The 23274-nt window shown below is 44.0% G+C and overlaps 1 protein-coding gene across 1 annotated transcript in view; it reads right to left on the bottom strand.

Annotated features, from left to right (window-relative positions):
* Nucleotides 1-8219: 8219 nt before the first annotated feature.
* Nucleotides 8220-23274, bottom strand: part of ABCD2 (ATP binding cassette subfamily D member 2) — a 41199-nt gene continuing 26144 nt past the window's right edge. Inside the window, exons 7-10 of the mRNA XM_064422075.1 lie at nt 20892-21037; nt 14989-15073; nt 14143-14268; nt 8220-12575 (exon numbers count right to left, since the gene is read on the bottom strand). Of these exons, the coding sequence (XP_064278145.1) occupies nt 12365-12575; nt 14143-14268; nt 14989-15073; nt 20892-21037 (568 nt within the window). The 3' untranslated portion in view covers nt 8220-12364. The remainder of the gene's footprint in view (nt 12576-14142; nt 14269-14988; nt 15074-20891; nt 21038-23274) is intronic.

The raw sequence follows: 23274 nt of genomic DNA, 5'->3' as shown, positions 1-23274 counted from the left end.
ACAGGCAGGGAAACATTTCATCATGTTCTGTAGCTCGCGGGTCCAGCTGCTTGTGGCACGTGCAGCAGCACTCGTAAGGAAACCCATTTCCCACATGCATTTACTCAATACATGTGGCATGCCATGAGAGTCATATCAAGGCAGCATCTACTGGATGCAGAGGAAGAACTATGCAGAAAAGACAAAAGCACCATACAACTTTGCCCACATATTTCCCAGGCTGCAGCAAGCAGCAGGTTAGAAACATTCCAGTCTTGCCATCGTGTTCAGGACACAATTGATAATCACCAGGAAACACACCTAAAGATATGCATGGGTGTAAGTCTGTGCTGGCAGCATTGAGTTGTGCTGCATCCACACAAGGCACATCAACATAAAGCTCTCATAAATCTTGGTTGCAGTGGAAATTAAGAGTAATTTCACATCCATGTGGGCTGGTTGGCAATTCACCAACAGCCTTCATGCACTGTTTTCTGTCCCACCCACACAACAGTTCAGCTGTTCTACTCTGGAGTCCCCTCCTCTGGGCGATGAGGAGCTGGCTGCTGTGGGTACCTGTGTGAGCTCATGCCACACACAAAGCACTAGGTGGCCCTTGCAGCCTGTCCCTGTGCCCCACACACTCATCATGTTTATCACTGGACCCAGTGGGTGGCCTGGGACAAGCGTCTTCCACACTTCCAGCACAACAGGAGGATGCTGGATGTGCTGGTTTCAGACAGAGAAACCATAGCATGCCAGAAAGGCATTGCTGTGGTCATGGCTGGATGTGGCCAGAGGTTCCCAAAGGCATCTGGGGCTCCCAGAAGGACCAGGGGTTCGAAGAAGTTCTACAAATGGGTTAAAAAAGAAGCATTAAAATTTACTTTGGCCCATACAATACTGGCTGAAGGGGTTGAAGGGTTCCTGGCTCTAATGGGCAGCAGCTCCCCTGGCTGTGGGTAGGATCTTCTGGAGTGGGAATGAGTGCTCTCTGCTGTGAAAAGAGTGGTTTTCCAGCTGCTCCACCTAACCCTGTCAGCTGGTGAGGGATGGGTCCCTGGCTGGGGAGCGGCTCCTTCATCCCATTCTTGGTTGACTTCACGGCAGCCCTTGCACAATCCCTGGAACTACTGCCAGGCATCTCTGTTATGTGAACACCCTCAGAGCTCTTATGTACTCAGTTTGAAACAGACTTCAAAGATGCGCTGCTCCTAGTCTTCAAAAGAAAGCTCTGCTGCCCCCAGAGGGGAAGCATTCCCTGGCTTCCCTCGCCCAGCTTTCCCTTTCCTCCGCCGCACTGCTGGCGCTTTGCTCCACTGAAGTGCAGCTGCCCTTGCAGCCCCCGAGCCTTTAACCTCGCCCCATCAGGGTGAGATTCAAGCAGATTCCCCCTTCCCCACTCCCTTCCCGCAGCGCCGGGCCTGGGGCAGAGCGCAGGGTGCTCTGGATGTGTCCTTGTCCCGAGCCCTGCAGGACACCCCGGGATGCTCCTGCCCCACTCCTTCACTGGGCCACAAGGACAGGGAGCCAGGGGAAGCCAGGCTGGCAGCTCTGCTTCCGAAACAGCTCAAATGCTTAAGCTGGAGCAGATCAGAGGAACTAACCTGTTTTCTCAACAGAGCCAATTCTCACCCTTTTTATCACTCCTCAGAGCTGGGCTTCACCCTGCCCTGGGAATTCCAGTTCTGTGAAGGTAAATAAAGGAGAAATATACACCTTTTTTTTTTCTTTTTTTTTTTTAAAGAAAATAAATAAAAAGGAACTTATTTTTAGTTTCACAGCCAGAGAATAAAGCCTGGAAATATGAAGCACAGGTAAGGCCAAATGCAAAGCAGTGCCATGGGTGTGTGTGCTGGGTAGGTACTGCCTGTGCTGTGTGGCAGCTGCCTGTTCTGGGACCTTCACCAGCACCTCCTCTTGAGAAAGACATACCAGGGTGTAAACAGTCGTGCTCAAAACTCTGTGAATAAACAGAAGCACAAGCACAAGAGGAAAAAACCTAAAATTCCAAAATTTGCAATTTCCAAAATACATTACCTCCCCTTATTTCACCTTGGAAGGACAGAGTTGGGAGCATGTCCCTCTGTCTCCTGTCTTCAAACTCTGTGGTCTGTCAACAGACAGCCAGCATCAGTGATCTCTGCAGTGAAAACCTGTCTGAAAGGGAGCTCTGACAGTCTCAGATCTGCTCTCCCTGGAAGCTTTTCTGGGCTATTCTCTTCAAAGTGCAGGAGGGACACACCATCTGCCTCCTGGATCAGAGGAAGAGTGTATGAGATTTAATTAAGATGATTTTGCCCTCCAGTCAGACTGTTTAAAAATTAATTTTAGTTCTCCTACCTCCTCCATTGAATTCCCAAGCTAGAGGGAGCAATGTACCCTAAAATATTGATTCTGCCTCTCAGATGGCAGTGACCTACATTCATGGGTGCTCAGCCCAGGACTGTTTCTGCCCCACCACTCTGCAGACTGGAGGAATGATCAAGGTGCTGGTTTGGATTAGAGGCAGAGTTTGACATTAATCCTTTACTTTCTTTTAAATGCACCATGATTCATTATCTCAGGCAGGATCCCATATCAGGTGCATTAGGAAAGCTTTGTGAGAGTCAAGCTGGGGTTGTTTGATCAAAGCTATGCCCTAGGCAACATGAGAGTTCTTCCCAGCCTACTACAGCTGGTTTCTGTGAAGGCAGACAGCACCGGTTGGAGTGCTGGAATTGACTGGAAGGAAACTTCGATGTGTTTCATTTTTTTCCCAAATCTTTTCCCCCCTCAGCTTATCAGTCATGTCAGTCCTACTAAACAATGAGTAACTAAAGGCCAAATTCAATTCATCTTTGATTTGCACCTGCAAATCTTACATCATCCTCACTGCAGGCTTCCTAAGTGTGGCAGAGGAGTATTCAGCTAGGAAAATGTCAGCCAGGAATTGATAAAGTCATGAAACTCTTGGAAAATACTGACCCTTGCCCACAGCAGTGCTGCTCCAATTATGTAATGTATTGTGCAAACAGTGGGGAAAATAATTTGGGAAGGAATTTAGGATTTGTGAATAATTTTGACTTCAAATCTCACCAATTAAATATGCAATGTATTGCACAATCAGTCATTCCCAAGAGCAACGAAACACCTGAAAATTATATACAACAAAACTGTTAAGTGCCTTCACAATGTTAGGGGCCATGAATACAGTCACTATTTTATGTGTTATGCCTGAAAGTAATGACAATTTCTTACCCCACTAATGGCAAAATGAGTTCACATGTAATCACTGGAACTCACTCACTATCAATAATCTTTACAGGAAATTACTGTAGAGGAAGCAAGCCTGGATTGGGAGCAAACCTTGGCAATGCTATGCTGATAGGAGTCTGCAAACTCAGCAGCAAGGTGGCCTCTTTCAAGTTCCTCTCCAATAATCTAATCAGTGTCATTAAGGAAACCTTTTCAGAACAGCTGAGTGACTGCTGACTGGCGACTCTGAGCTTCATGGTTCAAACATTTGCTTTGTTTAGTTTCCCTGACGTGCTCTGTGTTTCACCAGCAACAAATCTGGCTCCACTGTTCAACTCAGTGGAGTTCAACTCAGCATCATGTTTCGTTCCTGCCAGAAACCCACAAGACTGGAGTTCTAGCAGCACTTTCCAAAAGGCATTCCTGAGGCTTAGCATTACATGTGGAACAGGAGACCTGAGCCTCTAAGACAAAAGAGAAAATACACAAAAGCTTGTGTATTTGTGCCTGAATCTGGAGCTCAGTCAGCTGCAGGACCATCTGATTGAGTTAAAGAAGCAAGACAGAAGATGAAGAACTCTCCCAGGTCTGGAGTATTCTTGAATGCTCATGGAGTGCATTTCTGGTGAAACTCAGCCTGAAAGCTCCCCATGGCACGCAGCAGAATTCTCACCTGAGCCACTGTGGGTGAGGACTCATCTTCAAGGGCAACAAAGCAAATAGTTTCTGCTCACACACGCCTCATTCTTCAGGAGAGCGTGGAGCCCTGCCTCTTCTGCCTCTACCCACAAGAAATCAAAAAACCCTTGAAAAGATTGTGTCAGATAGGATTAAAGCACAAGCCCAGATAGATTACAGCCAGTCTAAGGCCTGTTTGGGCAGGTGGGTGCAGACAGCAGAGGTCTGCTGGCCATACTCTGCTCTGGAGGCAGCCCAGCACTGCATTTCATGCACCCCAGCATCATGTTCTGCCTGGCACTGGGTAAGGCAGGGCAGCTCCTGAGGGAAGCAGTGAGTGCCTTTCAGGGTGGGCAATGCTGACTGAAATGTGCTTTCATGGGTGCTGGGGAGGGGCAGCTCAGGTCTGTCTGTACTTGCTCCCAACAAATGCAGGAAAAGAGCCAGAGAGACTTGTCCTTGATGGCTCCAGCTCTCCAGTCCTTTCCTCCCAAGCTCACAGTAGCTCTCTGTGCAGCAGAACTCAGCAGGGTGGCTGTGCTGTCCATGAAAGCACAGGGTGCTGCAGTCCTCCTGACTCCAGCAGCACAGAGTTCCCACATTCCTGCTGGCCAGGAGGGACTGGTTTGGCACCACTTAAGCCACAGATGCCATCAAACAACAAACACCCTGTGCCAAACAGGCACCTTCTGCTGGAGTACCCCAGCACTCATCGGAAGTAAAACCTGTCTTGGCTTCATTAGAGTCTGAATTTGTCTACTTCCAGCTTCTGCATCTCATTTATGTCTCTTGCAGCAGCATAAGGCTCTGAATTAGCAAAGTAAACACACATCTTGAAGCACAGCTTTAAACAAACTGAAGCAGAGCACTTTGAACACGGCCTTACACTCACAGCAGACTAGGCAGGTATTTAGTGATACAGCCTTAAGCCACGTCCTAGGTAAGAACATGATTTGGGCCCATCTGGTTTGTCTCTAAGATGCCCTTGAGAACTCCAAACTCCCCTGGAAATTGGGACAGGCAAAATAGGAGCGAAAGTCAAGAGAGTGAGAGGATTTTTTAGGAATTAATCCTTTTTTGGAGGGGAAGGGGTTGGAAAGTTTGGGGCCCATGCCAGTGCACTAAGCTCTGTTTTCCCAGAGGCACTCAGAGGGGCAGAGGAGCACCTTGATGGTGGCCCAGCTCTCACCAGAACAGCTCTGTCCTTGCCCAGTGTCAGAGCAGGGGAGAGGGTCTCAGGACATTGACAGTACCACATCAGATCAGTTACGGGAACATCTATCAGGCTCATTTTTTAGAAACAGATACTTTTTAATATCTTTAAAACTGATGTTGCCACTGGTTGGTTTGTTGGGTTTTTTTTCTGGTTGTTAATTATATCCTCTGCCAGACAGAAGCAGTTTTCAGCCCATGACTTGAAAGAGGAATTGAACCTCCCTTCAGAAGTCCCTGGAAAGCAGTCCTTACAAAGGAAATGCAGTCATTCTCCCAGGACGGATTACCTTGCCTTCACTTTCATCTTGGTGTGAAATACATTGTTCACTCTTTTTTTCACCCATAATAATTTAAGCAAGAGTCTAATAAACAGAGTCCTCATCCTCTGATGCTCAGCAATGAGCCACATGGCAGATACATAAGGGAACATTGGCAATTAGACAGGAGCTGAATTCTCTGTAACATGATTACAGTACAAAAATAGGCCAGCAAGAGACTGCAAAAGCACCTCCTTGTATGCTCATTTTGCACTAGAAGGGATATGGTGATTTTCAGAATTTTGCTTCTGTGGCTGCCATTTCATAGTGCTTATAAAGATATTTTGGTTGAATAGCAGAGCTCAGACAAGGCATGCTGTAATTTAAGAACAGATTATATGTATGGGTTACCTAGAAATACTCCAAAGGACACTATAAAAGGCAATTGTGAGTTTCTGATGAAAATTGAGGAATAGGATTAAAAGAGTATTATTTGTTTTTCACAAGTATGAGCTGTGTAAGTTTTAAATCAACCTGGCTTTGCAGCTACAAAATGATGCTGGGAAGTTTTGCTCAGTGCAGGAGTGTCCTGTTACTGAGTGCACATCTAGCAGAATCCAGCTTTACCACTACCTGTTGCTGCACCTTGGTACCTTGCTTTAGTACCTTGCCAGCTGCTGCATTTTAGTTGTGCAGACATTACTCCTTGAGACTTTTCCTCAAAGTGTTTGGATCTATAAAAAAGCAGATGTATTTGACAGGACCCACCACCTCACTCCCTCTCTTCCAGCACCTGCCATCAAAGGCACTGCCCCGGATGTCAGCGCTGCATCCATCCCAGGGGGACAGAAAATGGGACAAAAGGGTGGGAAGGAAGGCTCAGGCAACCCATATAATAAAGATAGAGATCTCCAAATACACCAGCACAGCAAACACCAGCTGATAAAGAAGTATCTCATAAACTTGATGTATTTATAGCACACTGTGGCTACAATTGAAGAGAATATTTTAACTGAGAACAAGAATATTGGAAGTACTGAATGCATTTTTTTAGTTGCTTTAAATATGAAATAGATTGGGTTTGCTTCAATATCTTATTATTTAAGGTAAGAATAATTCCTAATTCCCAAAGACTCAAGTCTTTATGAAAAGCATTATGAATCTGATCTACTTGAAATGAAATGCTAAAGTCAACAAATATGAACTCTCTTTCAAAGACATTTCAACCTAAATGATTTTTATAACAATTTTTTTTCATGCTAGAGCTGACCAACAAATGAGTGGTTTTGGAGTTTTTTTTTGTGTTATCCTAGAAATGCTGTGTCAGAGACATCTTGTCTTAGTATGTTTGATGACAACAAAAGAAAACTAATGTACTCTTGCACAATTACTTTATTTCCAAGACAGGTTTCCTTATTCTCTTTTTCTAACATCCGCCTCCTCCTATGGACTCTCCTGGACTGTGTTTTTCCCAGAGCTCATCCCAGTCTGGTGTTTACTGGGAGCCCAGCCCCAGGACCCAGCTGGCTCCTCAGCCCTGCATCAGACACCATCACAATCTCTTTCTCCCTTTTTTAATTACCTGCTTAAAACCAGATTGTTCAGACACATCAGACTTGCACTGAGTCAGTGAAGTATTTTTGAAAAGTCGCTGTTACGCTCTCAGAGATGGTATCACATTAGGTTAAAGACACCAATTTAAAAAATACAAAGCAGGTGCAGCAGAATGAGCTATAATCAGAAATAAGCCGTACAGAGACAGCGTTAAGATGTTCTTCCCAATGCTCCCCACCTCATAGAAAATTTCACCTGTGGGAAGTCTTTGAACACCTTTGCTCTGAATATTTCCTGAGTCCTTTCAGCTCCCATGATGCAAGTCTTGCTGTTCCCTTTCTTCTGGGAATACCTAACCCTTGGGCAGAGGCTCAGGACTTTGACACTTCACATCAAACCCATGGCACCAGTCCTCCAGATCAGAAAGCAGGAATGCTCTCCAAGGAGTGGACACCAAAGCATTTCTTGTCAAAAAACGTGAAACTGAAGTGCAACCTCAGCTTTCAGCTCACCTTCTCCACTACCACAGTTTGATGCACCAGCCCCAGCCTGGTCCTACAGCCTGCCCGGAGATCTCCAAAAATGAATTTCTCATTGCTCATGTCCTGGACTTCACTCTCTGCCAGTGCTCTCCCTGTGAGTGGGTGCAGTGGCTGCAAGTGAGGCACAGGGGACTGGACTCCAGCCATCCGTAAGGATCTGGTTCTCCAGTGACACCATCTCCACTGCCCTCCAACGGCATAATCCAGGTGCTGTACCACACAGAACCTCACCATCCCCTGCCACACAGCTGGAAAGGGGCTGGACACAAGCCAGCTCTGTGCCAAGGCTGCAAAGGAGCCAGCCATTGCCCTCACACTCCCTAAGGAAAAGCTCGCTCCTCTGCTAGGCCACCGTGAGCTCTTGCTTGTTGATTATTTGTGGCACTGATGCTCTCTGCATAACTGTGTCTTAGGAAAACCCTAACAACAGCCTTTGGGAGCGATGCTGCACTGCTGACATGGCCCTCTGGCTCACTGCTTGGTGTAAAAGCCCCAGCAAGGGTGGCAGCTCTTGTTACCTTCCTGTCATCAATCAGCTACACGCTGAAGTGGATGGCACGAAAAATGAGAAACCTCACAGCAGCCTTTGATGCCAGCCTGACCTAGGAATGAAATACTTGTTTTAACTTGAAAATACACAGCATCCACCCCAGCTTTCCTGCTCCATCACAGAAACAAGGGTTGGGAAAGGACTCCCAGAGCACATGCAGGCAGGTCCTGACTGCTTTGTGAATGACTCATAAGGAACACTGTAAACTGAAAGTAAATGCAACATGTTTTATTTGAGATTGGAATAAATTACAACTGTAAAGCATATTTTATTGCTTTATAAATTGTCTGCTCTTAAAAGGCATTAATATCAAACATAAACAAAACAAAGACACATTTGATTAACAGTTCAGTTCTCCTAAGCTTCATGAACAGCTCAGTAGGGGGATTTCTTTATATGATTGGCTCAGAAATTTGACTTTGACATGCATTATCACCATTCATAAGTCTGAGTGGACTGTAGATGTGTTCATTTGCTTTAAGATATAATTTTCTCTAAAATATTCCATTTAATACCCAGTGCTTCATTCCCTGCTCAAATACAAATCCCACCGCTTTTGAAAAATTCATTTGAAACATATGTAGGATTTTCTGTCCCTGCAGAAGGAGGACTTCCAAGTCCAAACCAGGAATGAGTCTGACCCCAAAACTAAGTAAAAAACAAAGTCCTCCCAGGTGAAAATAGTGAAATCCCCCACACAAAAACTGTGTCCTTCCATTCTGAAGGTTCTTGCAAAAACACTCTGCATTATCTGAACACACTGACGTGAAGAACTCCTATTTTTGTTGTACAGATGCTACCTGCCTGAGGCAGGTATGACTCTTGCTCATCACCTGTGCTCTTCTAGGTGCAAACAGACCCTGGCAATCCAGTCTGCCCTGAGCCTGGGGGGTGAGAGGCTGCTCACAGGCTGGGTGTGCTCAGCACTGGGCAGTGCCCAGCCCTGAATGCACAGACACTGTGACAGGGTCTGGCTAGCTCCAGATAGGTATGACAGGCAGAAAGGAGGCCAAAAAGTCACCTCCTCAGCCTCCTGGGGAGCCACAGCTTCTCAACACCAAAAAGGGAATGAACATTCATAAGCAGCTCTCATTGCACCACAAAAAATCTTCTGCCAAGGTATCCTGTCCCACTGTGATCCTCTTGCATGGCCAGGGCCATGTGTTCCCCATGCCCTGGCTCCAGAACAGTGTCTCCATGAGCCATTCCTGAGCAGGGAGCATGCACCTCTCCTAGGCTGGACCCAAAGCAGCACAAAATGAGCTGGACCATGCCCTGTAAAACTCTCCAGAAACAGAAACGGAGACTCCAGTCTCAACTAGCCCTTGGAACAACACAGAAAGTTTGCAAAAATACCTCCAGGGCAGCTTTGCTTCCTGCCACAAAACTAACTAGAAATATAACAAGCCTCTAGTAGAGAAATTCCTTCTAAAACCAGCTAGGTATCACTCAGGAAGTTCCTGTTTAGAGAAGTGTTTCTTCGCATAGTGGCCTCTAAATTTCTTGCCATGCCTACAGGAACACAAATAGCTCAGTGAGATGCTTGAGTATTTTACCCTAAACAGCTGAACAGGAATGGTTGTCTATTACTGGATCCAAGAAATAAATGTTGAACTTCAAAGAAAATAGTATTAGATTGATCCAGGTCTGATTTCAGGTTTCATCAAAATTTCATAACATTAGAATTCATAACATCAAAATTTCAGTAACATATATTAATTTAATATGTTTTATGCATCATCTCATTAAAACAAACCAACTGCAAACAAACTTTCTTCTACTAAACGTGGTTTCCTCAGAAGAGATTTGGTTTGTGCCATGAGGGATATCCAGCTTTGATCTCTGTAAGGCATACAGCAGATTTCAGGGGCTGCCATAATGGCTCCCAGCAAGTCAAAGGACAGGGGCAGAGCTTTGGTGGGATATCTGGAGCTGTGCCAAACTAGGCCTATTCTTCAGCACCTTTCAGTATCCCACTCATTCAGGGAGTGGATAACCCTGGGTTAGTTCCCAGCCACATGTTAAAGTGCTTAATGGAGAGGTGGGGAACAGCAATGCCCCTTCCTCCACCTCAGGTCCTGGCTTGGGAAAGGCTTGTGGGAAGTGGCTTTGAGGCTGCCTTGTGCTAGCAGGATGCAGCTGGGACAAGGGTATGTGCATGGTGTGCCCTGATCCATCTCATCTTAGAGAAACATCAATCAGAAACCTGCAAGCTTTTACACTCATCAGTCATCTCGGTTATGCTCACTGAGAACAGATTCTTGGCTGACTTCTCTTTTTCCTTAGCAGTTATGAATTTTGCTTTGAAGATGAGAAAGGGGAAAGCTCACCTTCAGGGAGAGGGACAAGCACAGACATTTTGCAAATTAAAATGCATACACATGTCAGCCACCCCAGCAGTGACCTCCGTCTGTGTTTTACGACACAACATCTAATTATCTTGAACCTTAATTTTTCAGCTCTTTCAAAGGTTCCTAGGAGCATTCCGTTCTGTATCAGTGAGATGTCTCAGGGGGCTCTACAGAAAAAAAATAATGAAAGGAACCAATTGTTGTCATCAGGGTAAATTACAGGGTTACATTCAAGCTACAGACACTGGAGGGAGCAGACTTGCTCCATTTTCTGGTGCAAATGCCATACCAAGCAGAGAGCTGAGCACACTGAGAAGGAATATGGGCTAATGGTTAGTGCACTGGACTGGGATTTGGCAGATGGAGGTAATTCAACTTCCTCTTTTTCTTGAAGCAATCAGAAAAGAAAAACAGGTTATATCAACGTTAGGGTGCTCAAACATTTCCAGCTCAGTAAATGCCCCTAAAATATTTCTCCTCTCCAAACAGCTCTTAGCAGTTTATGACTGCCTCTCTCAGACTAAGAACAACAGACAGAAATCTTCTAAGGAATCACACACTTCTAGGGAAAAAACCAAAAAAACAACAAACTTCAGGATTGCTACATCTCGGCTAAGGCTCATTTGCCCATCTGCAAAGCTTCTTTCCCCTCCTGATCTTCACTCCTGAGCTGCCCCTTTGCCGTGCACTTGCAGTCAGAGAGAACAGGACCTCCTAAATACATTCACATCTTTAATTCTCCAGCTTTTGCATTCAGCAAGGCACTCAGGCCAGCACTGTCTCAGGCAGTTCTGTTAAAGAACCTTCTGACTGACTGGGGATCTGAACTGAAAAGCTGATGGGACAATCAGTGAGTGCATCTGAAAGCAAGGTTCTTAACCAGTGCATTTGCTCACAGGGAGGGCAATGTTCTGCCACTCCACCAAAATATGGCAGGTATATTCACTAGTGGTTACCAAATGCTCTAACTTTTCACAGACCTTTATAAGTGCTGAGCATTTCATTTGGCAGGACAGCCATGCCTGAGAATTCAGCCTATTGTTAGAAACTGCCATTTCCTTCTCCTACAGTCCTTCCCACCACAAAGTGTCTCATGGAACAAACAAGTGTCTGTACTGTGATTATGCCAATGGAGGAACTGGGTCGGACATGGATGCCAGCTGGATTGGACCCACAGAGAAGATGAATGATTTAATCAAGCCAAAACTAAGTCACTTGATGCCAGGCCCAGTGCTCCATCCACACCACCAGAGGTTACCGAGTAAGGGACATAAATAATCCCCTGAAGGAACTGATGTATCATGAAGGGCAAAGAGCCTTTGAAGCTGTGTAATGGCATAAAGCACAAGTATATTACATGTTTAGCTCTGTCCCTGCTTTTCTGTCATGAGGGCAGTGGGTTGCTCAGACAGCTGTCTTCTGGTCAGCCTATTACATTATTTCCTATGGAAATGCAGGTAAAGGCATGTATACTATTCAGTAGTAGAACAGAAATCTTGTTTTACACGGGCTGAGAGAATGTTTCTTATACCCCAATGAGATTTTTGCATGCATCTGCATACTCACCCAGACAGCGGCCCTGCTGTGCTCCATGCCTGAGTGTCATGCCCGGTTGCTCTGCGTAGCAGGCATGTCATACGCACACAGTGACCCGGTACAAGAGCACATTCTGCAGGCCAAGGCTCAGGCAAAACTTCACCTAGAAAACCTAAGGGTGTTGGTCATTTCTTGCAGTGAATTGGGCTTTCACTAGGAATTAAGGTAAGCTTTAATGACTAATCTTATACTCTGTGCACTTGCTTATTTTCTTTTCACAGTTCAACCACTTTCCTCCCTAATACTAAAACACTGAAGTCTTACATAGCATTCAGAGCATTATTTTCTGCTGGCTGTGTTTTGCTATGCTCTAAGCCTCTGTCACAATGCATGCAAAGGATAATGGCTGAATTTGTAATGCTTTTAACTAAAAAAATACTTTTAAAAACATAAACCATAAATTATTTATTCTTCTTTCTCCATTGTTTTAAGCACTGAATCTTCTCCCAGGATTTTACACAGTTCATTGAGTCTCTGCTGCATTTTAGGAATTCCTGCAAGCTGGGATTCCAGTCTCTGTTTTTCCTCACTCAGTGACAAACGGATCGCGGTGTCCAACTGCTCGAAACGCCAGCCGCCTTGCCCGTCAAACTGCAGCAAGTGAGTGTGGTACTTCCTGCAGCAGAAATTACAGCATTAGTAATGGTTCAGGGAACAACAGATGGCTCCTTCTTGCATGCAAATTTGGATGTATGTGTCTCTTTTCAAAGGTGCCTCTGAGGACTTTGAGCTGTCCAGTTCTGCATCACTGGGTAAGGCTTTTTTTCAATGACTCGTCATGCCAGGACACTCTTTCATAAGGGATTTGGGTATTTCAAAGCCTGTCACCAGGACTGCCCCAGGCCAACAGTGAAATTCAGCGGCTGCCAGCTGGAAGTAACAACACTGCTGTGAGCTCCCAGCAGGGGCAGTCACTGCCTCTGCAACCCCTCGCCTGCAGGGATGCTGGCAGGAGTGGCAGCAGGGCCATGGAAGGTGCACTCTTCACCTGCTGTCCCTCTTACTGCCTCCTTCTTAGAAACATTGTGGCTACAACTGCCTTCACTACAACTTTATCAGATGCCTTTTTCCCCAGGAGATAGAACAGCAGCATCAGACAAGGTTCATTTCTCCTTCAGGAATTCTACTCCCAGTTTTTTTTTTTTTATTTATCTCCCTTTCTGACAGATGTCTCATCTCCTTAGCAGCAAATACAGTGAGGCAGGCATGATGTACCTGATCCTACTGATAAAACTCGAGTTTGTTCAAATTACACCTCAGTTTGTTCCTCTGTGTCTTATAAAGTTGGCTAAAGGTAACTTTATTCCTAAAACATGGTTCAGTTTGCAAGGGGCCGAAATAAAAAGTCTTTATAGGAGTAACAGATCATTCAGTGAGTATCAGGGTGTGTGCGCTGAAAATATTCAAAGGTGTACATGTGGAGTTTGTCAAGACCTGACAAAACATTTTTCAGGAGGTGCCAGAGGAAGAGCACAGAGTTCCCTCAGAGCTGCTGGTATGACTGCATAATTTATCACTACAAATTATAGAAGGTAAAATGCATCATAAAATACTGATTGTAAATCTCATCCAGAGAATGTGAGAGCTTTAATAAACTCAATGGCTTATGACATGGGACTGACATCTCCAGACTAATATTCACCATTTTTGCATATTATCCTTTGTGATACCAAATGCTTAACCCATCCTTCTATTTTTCCATCACCAAAGTCCCAAAAAATCAAGAAACTAAATCCTGCAGATAGGGGACAATTGCTAAAAAAACAGACACAGTATTCCTATGGAAGAACAAAGAATAGTTTAACCACTTGCCATGTTTCCCATCCTCTCCCTGCACTGGTAAACTTCCCCAGGACACCTCAGGTATCTTGTCACCTTTACAGAATAATCTGGTGGTACCTGTTGTGGCTGTGGCCACAACAGACTAATTAATTACCTCTTAGACATTCTGCATATTAATAACTGAAATGCATTAAAAAATAAGAAGGATAAATAAATACCTTTCAAAGAATGAAAAAAATCCATGTTAAATTAATTTACATCACTACTGCTGTAGACAACTGCAGTAGAAACTGCAGCAGAGATTGACTGAACAACTGCCCCAGTACAAAGAATAAAGGCCAATCCACTGCTTGTCAGAGAGCTAAAATCAAGGACCATGACAAAGCCCTGAATATACTTACCAAAGAGAAGGTCTGTGTGTTATGGAAAGCAGGGAGATCCCAGCAGCTTTTGCAGCTTGGAATATCTTTCCTTCGACATCAATGCTTACAGCACTCGTACATTCATCCAGCAATGCATATTTCGGCCTTTTAAAAGGAGATAAAGAACATTACTCTTCTTGGATTTGGACAGTACTCCCATGTACAAGGTTTAATTGAAAGAACAACAGGAAGTAGAGAGCTATTTTTGCCAGACAGCTGTCTCTTATTTACAGCTGGAAGCTGGCTAGAAACAACATGAACTTTCCATGCATTATTCAGGTGCAAAGACAACTTCCAGGAAAAATGGGGTTTATTTCCTGTCCCATTTGAGTACACAGTGATCTAACTTCTATGTCCTAGTCTGACCTAGTATTATTTTGTACTTATCAAGTTATGCAGTAGCTAAAGCCAACTCAAAGCTTCCTATCCACTGCTATGTAAGGACTGGGCTGCCTTTATGTGCTTGCAGTCTCAAAAATCAAAAAAGGTTAAGGAGCTTGGCTTTAAAACCCCAAGAGCTTCTTGCAGCAGTCCATCACACTTCAGCAGCATTTGTAGGAGGGAAGATGCTTGTGCCTGAGATGTTACAGAAAGAAATATGTGAAAAATGCAATGCTATGTTGGCAAAAGCAAAGCTTAAGAAGCATTATCCAAACCAAAGACAGAGCTTGAATGAATAAACAACAAGATTTATGCAGGTCCTATGCTAGACAGTGTTGCATATTGCATGCAGATTATAGTCTACTACTGCTCAAACTGTAACAGGATCTGCAAAGCTCTTTCTCATTTTCAAATGCTTTTTAAGGAATGAACCATAACACTTACTTGTGGTAAAACATCCGGGCCATGCCCATCCTTTGTTTTTCTCCTCCTGATAAGACATCTTTCCAATCCATGACAGCATCCCAGCCTTTAAAAAAACAATGCAAACAAAATGAGTCAGGACAATATAAGTTTATGTAGGAAATGCAGCTTCACTTGCAACACCTCTACAGTCTGTAACCAGAATCATAAAGAGCATTTCAACTACAGAAGAGACAGCTCAGGCTACTGAATCACATCTTCTGAAATGTCTCAATGCCTATCCACTGGAAAAATCAACTGGAAAAATGTCCCTTATGTCATGACAAATTTAGAAGTGGAATTTAGACTTTTTGGTCACATAGATATCGTCAAAAAACATTACTTACCATCTCTTTGAAAATAACTCTTTGATCTGTATATAACTAGTAATTTTATTCTGTCATATTTGTTTAATGGAACAATTCTCTATTTTTTCGTGAAAGGTATGAGTGGAAATATAAAGCAAGGAGGGTGAGCTGTGTTACTTCTGATACCTGAACAAATATGAGACAATGGGGCTTATGAAGGTGCAGGAGGCTTGGTACTGCTCTGTCTGTGCTTGGTGCTATACCAGGGCTTGGCAGAACTGAACAAACATCAGTGAAACATCTGATGGAGGGCTGTGTGACCAAAACCAGTAATTGATAATGGCAGAGACTAAATTTCAAGATTTTGCTCTACATAAAATTAGAAAATATAATGTAATAATTTTAAAATAAATATTTATAAAGTTAGATTAAAAAAAACCAGGCATATGCAAGAAAGACATCACCTTTAGTGATCCTACAGTTTTTCCCTATTTTCCTTCCATTCTTGTTTAAGGATGCCAGTGGGCACCCTCCCAGGAGCACATAAAGTGCTTTCTCTCAGCAGGCTCCTAACAAAGATGGAACTGTGTAATGATCAACTGAATCACCATTTGGATATACCCTGGTAAAGGGAACAGATGCACACAGGCTGCTATTGCTGAGCAGTCCCAGTGCTGGGACCCCACAGAGAGCTGGAGTGCCCTTCCACCAACACCCTGAGCTCCCAAAAAGCACTGTAAAACACCTGGAGCACTCCATTTTGGCAAAGGGTTCTGGCAAGGGATGGGAATGGTTCTTCACAAAAGCCATAGAAACAACTATGCTTCTGAAGACAACATTCAAGGTGCTGCTTGTGTTCTGTTATTTTTAAGCTGAGAACACAGAGGAGACTCAGGACCTGCATCTGAGCTGGGGTGTGGGTGGGTGTGCATGTGTGCACATGTGCCTGGGGGAGCAGTGCCTGTGTTCACACAGTTTCTTCCTGATCAGCTGGTTTCTAAGAGTTTATTAAAAGACAAAAATGGAATGAAGTTCAAAAAGAAGCATCCTCTTGTCAGCAAAATAATTATACTATTTACTCTAAAGGTGTAAGATTTAACCTTCATTTACCAGGATACAATGGTCACCTCTGTGGTTACTTCAACTTACATTTTAACTGAGTATGACATGTGCATCTTGTCTCTTCCTGCCTAGCACCCTCCCGGAACTCTCCTATTTTCCACTTGGAACGCCTCAAATGACAGATAAGGAAGTGTGCAATTTTATATTATCCATTAAAAAAACTCTTTTCTAATGTCTAAATAATTTGGTCTGAACATGTAGGCATTGTAACTCACACTAAACTCCCTCCCTCCATCTGTGAACAGTAGTGCACCTACTTGTCTCCTGTTTCTTCCTGCTGCCATGGCACAGGTCAGTGAAGGTACTTGTATTCTGGGAATAACAGCCAAGTCAGTGGCTTAGGTCACCCATCACTACATCCACTTCAGAAATGAAGAAATTAAATGCTCGCCCATGAATGCAGCACAAATCTCTCAGTAAGTGCAAGCACAATCCTGGCTTTCAGAGCCCAAATTCCTAGCCCACCTTCTTGTTATGGCTTTTGCAGCCAGTAAGACAAAGAGCATGTTTAATGTGCTGGGGCACAGTAACAGCAGCAGAAATACAATCAGCTGGCAGCAAGAACTAGTGATAGCCTCAGGACAGCAGCATTTCATTTTCTTGCATGGCTTCTTTTATAATTCCTTTAATCTCAATTTTCTGAAGGAAAATGCAAGCTGTAATTGGCAAAACCCAAATGGGTTACTCCTGGGATCCACAGCCCTCTACACTCTTCATCCTTGTGAATCCTTGCATTTTCATGCAAGAATGAGCATTCAGCTGCCATGAAAAGAAGCTTAAAAGTTCTTTTTTCAGATCTACATTCCAAAGCACCTTATCAGACAAGGACTGAAGGAAAGAGAAAGGCTAACACAGCAGCTCACAGCCAGAGAGTCCACCCCTGCTGAGTTTTTGGGCATGGAAGCCTCTTTCACAGCCTATGTAAAGAGAGCCCAGTGCTGTGCAGGATGAATATGCAAGGACAACCTGGAGCTGAGCAAGGAACAAAGACACCATGGATTGTACGAGCCCCAGCTCAGTAAGACACTGCAGGGATTTGTGTCTCTGGATTTCAGAGCCACTGGAAAAGCTGGCAGAGCTCTCCAGAGTTCCTGCTGGTACCAGTAACAAAAGCAAATCCAGGGCTGAAGAGATCAGGTGAAATAATCTCAGAGAGAGGAAATGGGCTTGTCCGTCTGTTTATACATGGCCTAGCACAAAGGCTCCCTGGACAACACCCAAAGATATGACAAATGTGCAAAATAATGAGGAATAATTATAATCTGGGGTGCTGAGAAACCATAAACAGGTTGAACTTGCTCAGTAATGTCATCAGCCCCAGCCGGACAGGCCCAGTCACGCGTGCACGGCGCAGCTCAGGGCCTCACGGCTCCTCTGCTGTGACAGGCTGCCAGCAGCCCAGGGCTGCCTCCCACTGACACTTGTTCAATACACACAGACTCTCAAAGCAGGTCACGAGGAGCTTTATGTGTATGTACTGCATATCTGCATGCTTTTAGCCCCCATTTCTGGACTTGCTTTTTCATCACACACACTGTATACAACCTTCATTTTGTGTGAAATTATGGTTCTGGTAGAGCTAACAACTTTGCAGATGTTGATGGGGCCACCCCTTACAGATAATAAAATGGTAAGTAATAAAACTAAACATTGTCTAATGTCCAGGTGGTGAGAAACACATTAGTGTGGAAAGAGAGCTCTGCCTCCAGCAGCAAGGGGGGCTACTGCCAACAGCCACTGCACTGGGCTCTTCAAGGGCTCAGGAGCATCCAGAACAGTGGTGCTGGGGAGGAGGATTGTTGTTTTGGAGGATTTGATGCATTCTGTTGATACCGACTGAAAAATGTTTCATGAGGCTAACACAGAAGCTAAGTGCCAAATTGGGCTATTTATTTTACTTCCTTAAACCTTAATGCTAGGAAAAGAGTGGAATTTCTGTCATTGGCAGCAACAGAAACAACATCAGACACAAAACCTGGCATGTGGTGATCCTTGTACTGTTGCAATGTAGAAGCAATTCAGCTAAAAACAGTAATGTCATGCCAGAACAAATAATTTAAGTCAAAGTTGTGCACCTATGGCTTCATCTAGCTTTTTCATAACTGTCCACAAGGAGCAGAACACAAAACTCCAAAGTATCAGATTATACACACATGACATTTGTAAACAGTTAAAGCACAAGAGGTTTATATGAGATTTTTCACTATTTCATAAACAAAAATGTTCAATTTTTAATAAAAATATTTTAGTTTAAAAATATGATTTAAAGCAAAAGAATAAAATACAAATTGGAATTAAAAAATATTAATCTACGTATAAATGAAAAATTTCAACTGTTCACTTTCAGCAAGTATTTCTGTCTTGCTGATTCAGAAAACCCCAGAACATGAGTCTTTATCCCAGACCAGGGCAGCTTTAGAAAATATCTAAGCATATAAAATCCATGTAACATGTCAAATCATATGTCACAGATTTCCTCTCTGCTCCTACCTTGGCACTTGTCTCCAGCAAATGCCCAAGAAGAAAAGGGAACAAGTAAGTATATTATGGTCCTAAAACCTTCCTGGTATGTGGTAATCTCTCTCCCTGTTTTCTGGCTTTGCCCACTTCTGTCACTTTAGATCACAAAGCACCTAAGACACTTTTTTCCCAACGTTTGTGCAAACTTCTGCACAGTGTGCCCTCATCCTGAGCTTCAATCTAGCACCAGTGAACAGTAACAGTGTCCTCTGGCCTTTGTGATGCACTGTGTGTGCTGTGCATGTGCAGTCAGACAGGCAGAGGAGCAAGATCAGGGTCAGCAATACTTTCATTGGCACAGAAAGCAGCACGAGACTGATCCAAACCTGGGCATTCAGGGACTGTAGCCAAGGCCTCTTGGACATGGGGCACAGTGACTGCCCCATCAGCAGTTACACATTCCAGCTGCAGGGTCAGAAACCACAGCCATGTGCACCCAGGGACTGCTGGGGGGTGGCTTTGGCAGCCAAGGGCCCACGTGTTGTGCAGCCCAACCACAAGTACCAGCACACAGTGAGTGCACACACTCCACAGTGACTTCTTACCACTGACAATTTAACTAGTCCTCCTTTACCAGCTGCTCATTCCAACATTCCTGCTCGCTCTTCTGCAATGTGAGCACCTCTTTTAGTGAAGTAAGCAATTCAGGAATACTAACAGCAATAGTTGTAGTGTCAGTGCAGGAAGGAGAGGCCTTCTCTGCAATTGTTCCGGTCACTGAGCTTAGCTCTGCCTACTTCTTGTGTTATAGGATCAGATTTGAATAATAACATGAATCAGAATAATGGCAGATTCTTATTTTCTATAGCAGCAGTCATTATTACAATCTTACTACATTACAAAGAAGCAATGCTAGTGGACAAGTACCTTTAGGTATACAATTGCTGTTGTAAATGATTACTGTTTCCCACTCTAAAATGTGCAGAAAAGATTCTGAAGTATTTACACATTCTTTAGAAAAAAAGGAAGCTTCTGCCTCTTTACAGAACAGGCTGCCATCGAGGAGTGGGAATTTAGACACTGTCTTGGGATTCCCAGTGGCTGAAGCACTACTCTGTGTTGTCAGAACGATCCTGAGACTCACCAAGCACACACAAGGCAAAGTACCTGATCAAAACTAGCCCTGACAGCTGGCAGAGAAAGGCAGGGTACATTCAGCACACCTCTTAAAGGGGTCTGATGAGCCTTTTTCTTCTCTCTGAATGTTACCAACTTTGTCCTATGTCTGTTTGAAAAGCATAATGATGGGGAGGAAATTGAAATTAGAGATTAGTGTCTGACAGGAACAAAAGGATAGAAATTATTGCTGTGCTTGGGGGAAAAAAAGCCATGAAATGTTCCAGTTCCTTAGATACAAAAGAAGTCTTTAGCATCTTGACATTTATAGTGTCAGTAGATCTATACACACTGTCCCCAACTCTGAGAACAAACAACACTGAAACAGCAAGCAGTAGATGGCAACATTCTACTGCCAGCCAGTGTTGCTTGGTTATTTTTAACTTGCTCACTCTGGTGGGGTGGTCTCAGACATCCCTTTTCAAGACGCATAGTTCTCCTGATCCCACAAACTAGGGAGGTGAAAGCAGACCTGACTCTCTCATTCACATGCTTTCAAGTTGATGTAGTCAGTGACATTAGAATGTTTTAAGACAGTTTTTATGAAAATCAAGGAAGGTAAGTGATCCCACAATACCAGGAAAAGACTGGCCATCACAAGATAGTGGGGATCTTCAGCTTGGGCATGGATTTACTGGGAAGGGAAGGAGCACTCAGCTCTTCTCCCTCTGTTAGCAACAACCATGTGTCTGTGTAGCTCCCACAACCACAAAGGTCTGAATCCAGTTTTGCTGGTTCAGTTAGTAAAGGTCAGTCACACTAAAACACACATGCAAGGAATGGATTTTGTCAAGTTTTTACCAAAAATATGCAATTTACCTCCTTCTCTTTGAACTATGTGGTAGAGATGAACCATATGCAGAATGGACTCCAGATCTTGATCTTGGTAGCCTTTCTCATGCATGTCTTCCACTGAGTCTGGATAGATGACTTGATCCCGTAGTGTTCCAATGGACATGTAGGGCCTGAGGAACAACAGAGGGAAACTTGTAATCTGAGGATGGCTTCAGGTGAGCACATCTTGCTGATGCTCTATGAACTGGGTATAAGGCTTTAAACACTACGTTGCTAAAACTGGGTTTACCCAGTGGGTGCATTGTGAACATTTTTCTAAACTTACCTGAGGGACAATGTATTGTTCCTGTAACAGTTGATTACACAGCAACAACAAGGGTAGTGTTAGCATAGAAACACAACCACAGATTAGGTAGAATAAATATCCACTTCATAACCCATTTTGAATGATTTCACTTGGAATCAGCAGAGCTATCCTGTATTCAAGGTTTGGTACTCCTAGGAGATTTAGAAATTTATTTAAACACATACATGTTAAAATCAAGTTGCAACAAAAATATTGCAGCTCAAACTAGTAAAGAATTCCATGGTGCAGAGCACCGACAACATTCTTTGCACTGAAACCCTTCTTTCTCTGCTATTCTGGATACAGAATTTGGATTGGTCATAACTTAGCTGGCTCTAGAAGCCAGTGTACACCTCTGAATTGCAAAGTAGCACACATTAAAGGGGCTGGTCATCTTAAACCTCCCAGCACCAGCCTCCCTTTGCCAAGTACAAGGCTGTGCTGTATGGGAAGCAGCTTCTTAATCACCATATTTCCAGACCAGGTAATACCATCTGTCTTACTCAACAAGCTGGCTCCAGTTTGAAGCCAGAGTCCTCAGTCATGGGTGGAGAACGGCTATGGCCAATGGCCACAATGTAATGAGCTGTGCCCAGCCTCTGGTACAGCCCAGGACCCAAAAAAACTCCTAGTCTCAAAACAAGAAAACTGAAAGAATAGTTTCACAGCTCTCTAAAAGATATCAGGCCATTCAGGTTAAGACAGCAAAGGCAACCTAAGACACATCTACTTAACCATTTCCTTTGCTGGTCTAAGGATTTCTTGTGAAGGACAAGTATTCATCCTGTCTCACAGACAGCATGAATAGCTGATAGCTCTTGGAAACTGGAAACACCACAGGAAAAGTCCGTGGGATTTTGAGTTTGGAAGGGAAAGTCAGAGCCAAAGAACAGTCAGGCTGCAGACTCTGTCTTGCTTTCTGTGCCAAGTGTTCCACAACTCCCTCTGGGTTCATTTGCTAAAACAATACTAGTCTTATTAAAGCTGTAGCACCAGGGGATGATGATAGAGAGGACCAGTCAAAACTGGGCCAGCAATGAGGAGGCTTCCAGGCAGCTTGCTCTTGCCACCAAGAACTACTTCCAACAACTTCACAGTATGTTAAAAAGCAGTCAGTTTTCTTCTCTAAAAAGCTGTGGACCCACAGGGTGGGAAGGTCTCAGTCATGCAGAAGCTTTGCCTGGCAGAGATGTGTAACACCTCAGCACATTTCTTCCCTTCCCTTGGAGGTGTCTGCAGAAGGGTGGATCTATCCACTGTTATTCTGAGAGTCCCTAAAATGCACCACAGAGTAATGTGAAGGAACTCACAGTGCAACAAATGAAGAACTACAGAACTAAAGCTGCCATATAAACTAAAATTCACATGCAAGCTGGCATCAGCTGCATTGGTTTTAGTGCTGCAAACATCCATGGTGAACTATCTGCACCCACCTGTGGTTAAACTACTTTCACCACCAACTGGGTGAGGATGGGAAGGGCAGGGAATTTGAACTCTTTGCAAATATTTGGTCATCTCTGTGTTGTGGCAAGATGGAGCAAAACCAGAACCACAAGTCAAATATAAGCACTGCTTGCTCCTCTTTGCTTATTGTTCTACTCTCTGCTTATTGTGGCAATCGTACTGCTCTGGGCTGCTGCAGGAACACTAGCACCAAGTGCAGTGAACCACTTACATTAATTGTGATATTGCAAAATCTCAACTCTAAATATTAAGTAACTTCATGAAGTAATGAGCTATGACATATCCAAAATGCTCTCCATCTAAAATCCCAAAGGGCTTGACTTCTTGCATGTGTAGAAATCACTTCATTTGCTCCAGACTGCTGCCACCTCTGGGACAGAAGAGCAACTCCACCTGGGCTCAGAAAGGTTTAAATCAGCGGGTAAGGCTGTGTCATTTAGGTGAAGCTGCAGGGAAGGGCAAGGAGGACAGAGTTATCTATCATATAATTTGCCTGGGGTTTAATACCTCACTCTTGTGAAGTATGATCCTGTAATGACTAGCAGGTCTGAGATTTAACCTACGGCAAAACAGGGAAAGTGATGCTCAAACACATGG

This window comes from Passer domesticus, chromosome 5 (assembly GCF_036417665.1).
Source record: "Passer domesticus isolate bPasDom1 chromosome 5, bPasDom1.hap1, whole genome shotgun sequence".
Lineage (NCBI taxonomy): Eukaryota > Metazoa > Chordata > Aves > Passeriformes > Passeridae > Passer > Passer domesticus.
This window is presented reverse-complemented; position numbering and strand designations above follow the sequence as displayed.